At 21.7% G+C, this 8,706-nt stretch overlaps 3 protein-coding genes across 4 annotated transcripts in view; 2 read left to right on the forward strand and 1 right to left on the reverse strand.

Moving 5' to 3' along the window:
• On the forward strand, positions 1–2,413 carry LOC105361394 (WD repeat-containing protein 13). 2 transcript variants are annotated; one of them, XM_011498555.1, is made up of 5 exons: positions 1–333; positions 411–524; positions 627–1,066; positions 1,271–1,563; positions 2,146–2,413. In XM_011498555.1, exons 1-5 carry the CDS (start codon positions 222–224, stop codon positions 2,390–2,392), a joined length of 1,206 nt encoding a protein of 401 aa, XP_011496857.1. In that variant the 5' UTR covers positions 1–221; the 3' UTR covers positions 2,393–2,413. The 2 variants fall into 2 exon arrangements, with proteins under 2 accessions (XP_011496857.1, XP_011496856.1); XM_011498554.1 differs by having other exon boundaries at positions 411–1,066.
• Positions 2,414–6,482: 4,069 nt separating this feature from the next.
• The window catches only part of LOC105361658 (DNA mismatch repair protein Mlh3), a 12,445-nt gene continuing 10,221 nt past the window's right edge, over positions 6,483–8,706 (forward strand). The window contains exons 1-5 of the mRNA XM_011498909.1: positions 6,483–6,539; positions 6,782–6,976; positions 7,076–7,201; positions 7,279–7,630; positions 7,764–7,924. Coding sequence (XP_011497211.1) covers positions 6,483–6,539; positions 6,782–6,976; positions 7,076–7,201; positions 7,279–7,630; positions 7,764–7,924 — 891 coding nt within the window. The remainder of the gene's footprint in view (positions 6,540–6,781; positions 6,977–7,075; positions 7,202–7,278; positions 7,631–7,763; positions 7,925–8,706) is intronic.
• The window catches only part of LOC105361395 (uncharacterized), a 9,377-nt gene continuing 9,010 nt past the window's right edge, over positions 8,340–8,706 (reverse strand). The window contains exon 8 of the mRNA XM_011498556.1: positions 8,340–8,706. This exon is cut by the window's right edge and continues 26 nt beyond it. Coding sequence (XP_011496858.1) covers positions 8,519–8,706 — 188 coding nt within the window. The 3' untranslated portion in view covers positions 8,340–8,518.

Consider the following 8,706-nt stretch of genomic DNA (forward strand, 5'->3'; position numbering starts at 1 on the left):
AATGTTGAATAAGATATTTCAAAAGTTCAACATTGTAAATATTTACAAAGAGAAGCTATGAACCCAAGGATGGAACAACCAACTATGCCTAGTCATATAAATAAATTTAGATAATGAATTAGACTTTTATACTAGATTTGGATTATATATTCAATATATGTACCAAAATTAAATTAACTCAACATATTGAGAGATTCCTACAAGAAGGTGAATGAGCTATAATGAAATCTGTTTCTATAATAGAAAATAAAATGATTACATTATGGCATCAACAAGTCTTAGCACTGGATACCAAATATAATTCACAAAGGCTTATAAATAATTGCAATTTAGGTAAATTATATTCATTTTTTGTATTCAATATTTTGTATAATCATTGTTTATATAGTTTTCACGAAGTTTATTTTTAGGCACATTTTATATTCGTAGAAGAAGCCAACTGCTTCAAGAAAAGTATTGCAAAGATTTTGAATTACAATCTCGTTATTTGAAGTTGAGATCAGAGCTATTTCGTCGTAGATATGGTAGTAGTGCATATATATTAAATTTACCTACAGATAAATGTTTGGAGATTAAAGAAAAAGGTAGAGTAGCATATAAAAAATCTGCATCTGAAAGTTTTGCAGGAGTTCATCATGTCTTTGATCAGCATTCTGCTGCTATTTCAATGTTGAAATTTGCAAATAATGATAGATCTCGATTTTGTTGTGCCTCGATGGATGGTAGTATTTCAATTTGTGAAGCAACAAGTAATCCACCTAAAGTTGTTTCTTTTCTCCAAGGTCATCGAAAAGGTGTTACAGCAATTGATTGGAGTACTAGTAATGATTTTTTAGTTTCATCATCTTTAGATACTACAGTCAGATTATGGCTGGTACAATCACATTCAAAAGTAAATTGCTTGAGGGTGGTTTATGATCTATTACGCGCAGAAAATTTATGTTGTGCTTTTGCTCCTTCCAATAACAATATAGTTTTAACTGGAAATTCTCGAGGTTTACTGCAGATTTTAAATATATCTACAGGAAAATATACTCGAGGTGGAACTGTTAAAATTGGAGGAAAAGTATGTTTTATTTACAAGTATAATATTAAAATATTTTTAAATATTTTCAAACATCCAATTTAATTTTTAAATAAATTTAAATCAAATGTATATAATATTTTACAAATATAAAAAAAATCATAATTTAGTTAATTATTTTTAATTATAAATTATTAACAAGTATATGCATATATGTTTTATACTTTATTAAAATTATTATTTCAGATTACATCTTTGACATGTGAAGAAAGTGGTGGTTCTCTAGTATGGATAGGAAATGATAGAGGAATCATTGTTTCATTTCGTTTAGAACCTGGCTTAGGACGATTAACCAAATTATGTAGAATAGAAGCTACAGAAGGAATTGTAACTAGTCTCTCTTGGCGTCCTTGGTTATCAAAGGATTTTCCTTGGCCAACACTTTTGGTTAGCAGCGCATGCAATGCTTTGTTTTTATATCGAATAGCGGATGATCAGGGCAATTTGTCACTTTGGAAGAAATATCCAATTAGACACAGGTACATATTAAGATTTGTAAAAATATATGCAATCAATATTTATATTTATTATTAATTTGTATTGAAATTAAAATAATTTTTATAATTTATAATTAAAAAGTGCTAAAATGTAATAAATATTACAAAAATTAATTTACTAGCAACATCGTTTAAATATATATTATATTATTAATTCTAGATTTATTATAACTATGTCATTAATTAATAGAAGTGATGTTTAAAGCATTTCACTAAAATGAATAACTGATCACACAATATAAACACTATTTACAATAAAGTACTATATATTTATTTCTTTAAATTGTTCTTAGAAAAAATGTATCTGTACAAAATTAGTGGTTAGAGTATAAGTTAATTTATATTATAAATAATATAAAAATGTGTTTCAATATTGCTTATTAATTTTTAAATTAGTTTAATTCATTTTTTAAAATCATATAAAACAAAATAAATAATAGATAATTATAGTCGGAAAATATTTCTAAAATTGTTTTAATAAATTATTTTTACACTATTGATTTTAAGTATTCACTTTTATTATTGTATATATAATTTAAACAAAATTTATATATATATTTTTAGGCAACATTTTATTCGATCTACATTTTGTCCCCAAATTGGCAGTTCATTGATTGCTACTGGTTCAGAGGATGGTTCGATACATTTATTGGATTCAGTAAGAGATGGAAAATCCGCTCAAGTAAATAGATTACTCGGTCATTCTGCACCAACATTAACATTGTGTTTTAATTATGATGAATCTCTTTTAGCATCAGGAGACCATCACGGTCTTATTATTCTTTGGCGTAATTATCAATGTCAAACATAAAATATTTTATAATATAATATATAAAAGTTTTTATATTGTTCTGTAAATATATATACATGAATGTTACTAATTTCAATACTAATATATGTATACATATTATATTTTACTAAATAAATAATTATTAATTATAACTAAATATATTACTATCGAAATTAGCAATATTTTAAAAATAAAAATATTCAATATATTAATTATATGAAGTTTATTATATAAATTATTTTTATTTTAATTGGAATATGAAAAATGTAGATAATGTATTAATAATGTTTCTAAATAAAAAACGTTTTAAAGTTTTTTTTACAAATCTTTTATATCAGCAGTACATCAAATATTTATTGCAAATTATAGAAATATCTGAAAAAAGTGTAGATTTAATTTTCAATAGGCATAAAAAACTACTCAATTATAACTATAATTTACATACAAGAAAAAATTGGGGAGTTATTTAGAATAGAAATTTAATTTAAAATATTTATAATTAAAAAAAATCAATTTAATATAATTAGTTAAAAAAAATATCAAAAGTTATTAAATTTTCTTATAACATTAAACACTCAATTTATTTGTACTGTTCTTTTCATAGTTCAAAGGCATTAGAATAACTAATTAATTAATAATAATAAAAGTATGAAATAATGATTATAAATTTACTTTATAATGAAGTTTGAATAAATCTGTAATATTTTGCTTCCTGTATATATAAATAATTAACAGACATTATATATAAGTAATTGGTTAAATAATATGCTAAGAATTCTAAAATGTATTTTTCTAAATTAAAGACTAATTTAATATATAAGTAAATAGTCTTTAAATAATAATTCCTAGAATGGAAAATTAATCATTGAAAAATAATAAAATAGACATCTTATCTTTTTAAAAATTTTAAATATTAGTATTTCTATAAATTTCTATTAATATATATTAATATTTAAAACAAATAATTATTACCATTTATGAAAGCAATTTAAAAAATTCCCTAAAATATAAAGTCATAAAAATAAAGAACAGATATATAAAATATGACAAATAACTAATATTCACTATACATTTCCTTATGAAACTTGTATTTCGTAAATAAAACAATTTTCAAAACAAAAGAAATATATAGAATTCTGAAGGATTCATTTTAATCATTATAATATTTATCAATAGAGCTTCAATCGAATGAAATTGAAATTTTAATTTTTTCGGAAATAAACTTTTTAAACATTCTATACTCACGCTTAATATATTCATCATTCGAATTTCTTGGACACGGTGTTTTAGACATTATATTATATAATAAATAAGTACTAGCAGAACATTTTATGAATTAAAAATGATGACCATAATGAATAATATTTAAATAATGTTAATAAATATATTATAATGTTATTAATTATTTTTTGTAAATAGGTATTTCAATATTTTATTATTATTATTATATATATATATATATATATATATCGTAAGTAGTGAAAAAAATATCTGTATTACAATAATAATTATTAAATTCACCGTACTATTATGCAAATTCAAGTAGATCCAAGGTCACTGTATTTCCCTGTAATTATTACGAACTACTAAATTCCAAAACTCCAAAAATTTTCATTCTTTTAATGTAAAATTTTAATAATGAAGAAAGAATAAAGATAATTAAACGATAAGATAAAAAAAATAAACATCAAGGGTAAATTTCAAAATGAATACAAAATATTAGAATGCTTTTGTATTTTAATGACATTTCATTCGAATAAATTTAAATTACCGTTAGCAGCATGTAGTTGTTTGTTGCCGACCGAAAAGAGGGGGTAAGGGAGAAGATAAATCACACAATTATCATTGTGGAAAGATGCCCGAAGTTTAGATAACTTGCAACAAATGTAAAATCTCAGAATATAAAATTAAACGCAACCATATTTAAATATATTATATTTGTGCATAGCGCAAATATCTATTTTCGTGAATTGTATTATTGAATTAAAGAAATTTATTAATTCTTTTCATATTTAAGACTGTTAGATTTAATTAATTATAATTGAAAATAATTATTATACTATAGATAAGAGTGTCATTTATAAATTAAAATTAGATAATATCTAAATTGATCAAAATTAAAAAAATTTTTTTAATACCTTATTCATATAATTTTTTAATTGTATTCAATTACACTAAATTATTTTGTAAGGTCAGTAATTCGTTTTTTCAGTTATTAATATTTTTATTACTTTAATCATATAATTATCAATTAAATAATAGTAGTTTAATCATATAATGTTAATTATATATTATTAGTTTATATATTATAATATATTAGTTTAATATTTTATAATAATTATAAAATATTAGTTTAATATTATAAATCAATTGTTAGTTTATTATGACATATATATTCTGTTAAATTATTATAAATATATTATTATATATAAGACTATTTAATGTAAATCTTATGGTTGTTATTTTCTTATTTAATGTTTATTACTTTATAGGCGTTATAAACGCCAAGATTGTATTAATTATATTAAAATTATATTCAAACTAATATTTATTTTCTATACATCTAATATATGTTATTGAATAGTTTCTGCGATATACACATTTTACAGGAAAAATATTAAAATGAGGATATATTGTATTTATTATAATAAAAATCTTACGTTAAATAATGCAATTATTTACTCAATAATTACTATATTTAAAATATTAATATTATGGAAACAAAATATTAATACTATAATATTAACTATATTTAAACACAATTTGCAAAATTAAATAGAAAATTTTTTCCGGTAAAATAATTAAAAATTTTATTTGAAAATCGTCATTAATGTTGTCTTATATATTCATAATTTAACTACTTTTCAATAATTTATTAATTTCAAATAATCTCAATTAAACCATAAATTTTACATATACTCATAAATTATCTTCTTTCTAATTTTTATATAAAAAAAGATTATTACCTTAGTGATGTAATTAACCTTTTGTTATTAATTATTTTTAAAAAATTCCCTATTTAATAATATATAATATATATATATATATTTAATTAAATTAAATTATTGAAATACACAAAACTAATAATTTATTTTTTCCAATTTAAAACTTCATAGAAAAGTGAATCTGTAAACTATAACTAGAATAGCAAAATTTTCATCATGACAAACTCTCTATGTGTTTTTGATTTAAAGAATTTCAATGTAGAAAGATGCATTTTAGAATTGGTAAATTTGCGTTAAAATATAATTATGTATTTTAAATAAATTATTATATAATTATATCAAACATTTTTTAAAGATTTATGTTGCATTAAAAAAAAAAGCATCATCAATTGCTATTCGTTTTAATCCTAAAAAACATAAAATACAAGTAGTAGACAATGGAATTGGTTTTACCAAAAATGAACTGTCATATTTTTTTAATAAAAAAACAATAAATAATAGAAATAAGAAAACAATTTTTGATAAAATAAAATTGAATTCGAATGCAGTAATTATAACTTCTAGAAGTATTTACTCTACTCATACTTATGTTACGGTATATGTATAGAACAACCAAATATTTTGGTTTTAATAATAAAATAACACTATTATAAATATCTAATATTCTATTTAAGGTTGCAAGTGGCTGCAAAATTACTAGAGTATTTCAAGGTTATGATAGACCTTCGAAAGGTACTACCGTGACGATTTGTGAATTTAATGCTTCTAAATGGGATAGACAAATTGATAAAAATTGCTCTATATCATTTATTATTGCTGCTATAGCATTTATACAATTACAAGTAACGATTTAATATAATATTAATTCAATTGCAAACTTCGAATTGCTAGATTAAAAAAATTATTCTAGGTTTCATTTTCATTGCGCAATGACGAGCAAAACAAAATGATATTAAATATAACTAAATTTCATAATTCCTGGGAAGTTTTAAAATATTTGAAACACAATTTATCTCATGAAATACCTTCTCTTTCAACAAATCAAGTGTTACGAGGAAATAAAAAAACCTATGACATAATAAAAAATAAATCTAATAAATCGAAAAATAATTCCAATTTTTCAAATATGTCCGTACATTCTAATCAATTATTAAATAATAGAACTAATGGAATCATTAAGAATAGTATTCTGTATTCAATATCAAAATGGAAAAATTGGTCATGTAAAATTAAAAGTTTAAATGAAAATGAAAATAATACGAATATTAATCAGAATTGTTTTTCTAATGTAAATCAGATTAATATTTCTGATCAAAATTTTCTTAATTTAAGTCAGCTATCAATTTGGTCTGATTGGTCTTATCATCCTACAAATTCAAATAATAAATACAATAATAAAAAAGATATTCGCGATCCCCATTATAAATTTCTTCCAATTTCAATTTATAAAACACTTCCGTTTAAGGATCGCAAAATATTAAATGAACAAAATTACCTTCAATCAAGTCAATGCTCATCATTTAATTTTAATAATACTGAATCAAACTATATAATTAATGAAACAACCAAATCTTTTCAAAACGTTAATGTTAGAGTTTGTAATTTAAAACGTAAATTTGATGAGTATAAAATATCAAGGAACACAATTCATTCAATACAAGTATAACATATATAATTTAATATATTTTTATGCATTAAAATTCATATGATAAAGATATTATATAAAATGAAAATAATGAAATATTACATGTTTTTAAAGGTATTGAAACAAATTAATAAGGAATTTATAGCAGCTATAACAAATGAAAAAGATAAAAAGGTATTAATAATCATAGATCAACATGCAGTTCATGAAAGAATACGTTATGAGGGGCTTATAGAATGTACATATAAATAATATTGATAAAAATATGTTTTTATAATTTTATTTTCATATATTTAATCTTTTTATCAGCGTACAGAAAAAAAAATAGCTACGATTATTTATCTGTGAAATTAAATAAAGAATTACACATATCAGATATCAGTGAAAAGTTACTCGAACTTATTGTTTTACATAAAGAAGTATTTAATAGAGTCGGTATAAATGTCAAATCTGTCATTGATTCAACTACATGTTTAATAGATGCTGTACCTGAATGCTTCATAAAAAAAGTAAAAAGTTATAATAAAGAAAATAATTTCTACAGATTAATGAAAAATGTGAGACAATTGTTATTGGAAATAGCTAATGGACTAGCAATATCAACAAATATTTTACCACCTATTCTTCCAATTACTATACATAATGTTATTGCTAGCGAAGCTTGCCATGGTAAGTAAAGTTAAAACAAGAATATCATAAAGATGAATAAATTTTTAACGATAGTTCATTTTTGTCATCTTTAAGTAACATTTTCTCTTCAATTTAAATAAATTCAAATAATAAAAAAAATTAATATTTTTAGAAGCTATAAAATTTGGCGATCCTCTGAATGTGGATGAATGCTTATTACTTATTCAGGCATTACAAGATACCAAAGCACCTATTCGATGCGCACATGGACGACCGTCAATCATACCATTAATTGATTTAGCAGATATAGAAAAACGAAAATCTTCTGAAAATGTAGATATAATTTTTTATTTATTTAAATCTATACATATATTATTAAATAATTAATAGAAATAGGAATATATTTATAATTTTATCATATTGAAAATTAAATACAATTGCGCTTTAAATATACTTAATTTTATAGAGTTTGTATAAAAATGATTACATTAATTTACCGTTTTATAAGTGACTAAAAAAGTAGATACTTGTTAAGGAAAAACTTTTTTAGTTTATTTAATAAAAAATTATCAATTACTTTTAATAAAATAATTTGATTCATTCGATTTTAAATTGGGGTATCAACTTACTTTAATTAAATTTAATATAGTATATAATAATAATCCTTTCTATCACATGCATACTTAATTGTATATTTAATGAAAACTCGTGTAAACATTAAATAAATTCACAAGCACGCACCTACGTATACAAACAATATTTATAGATAAAATAAAAATTTATAAATTATTTGAACACTTTTTCGTTTTCATCCGTACAATAAGGGATCTATTATTCATTGATAATCAATGGACAAGTTCTTATTTTTATAGAGTATTATATGATTTCATTACGTTGATGGATATAATTTTAAAATTTCAAAGTCGTTTATATATCGGAGAATGCCGAAATCAAAATATCTTTTCCAAAATAATTCACTCGATTGGCAACTATCAATGCATGAGCACCTCCTAAAGCAATTGGACACGCGTTGTTCGGACGTGTATAAAAGCAAATTGTGTATAGAGCCATTTCTAATTCTGGCGATGTTCCAATAAAAATCGTTGTAATGGGCT

Source organism: Ceratosolen solmsi, unplaced genomic scaffold (assembly GCF_000503995.2).
Source record: "Ceratosolen solmsi marchali unplaced genomic scaffold, CerSol_1.0 scaffold30, whole genome shotgun sequence".
NCBI classification, from domain to species: Eukaryota; Metazoa; Arthropoda; class Insecta; order Hymenoptera; family Agaonidae; genus Ceratosolen; species Ceratosolen solmsi.

Coding starts and splice junctions, on each gene's coding strand:
- LOC105361394 (XM_011498554.1), top strand. CDS start 222: ATGAAATCTGTTTCTATAATAGAAAATAAAATGATTACATTATGGCAT. Junction 1,067..1,270: donor CTGTTAAAATTGGAGGAAAA/GTATGTTTTATT, acceptor TTATTATTTCAG/ATTACATCTTTGACATGTGA. Junction 1,564..2,145: donor AAATATCCAATTAGACACAG/GTACATATTAAG, acceptor ATATATTTTTAG/GCAACATTTTATTCGATCTA.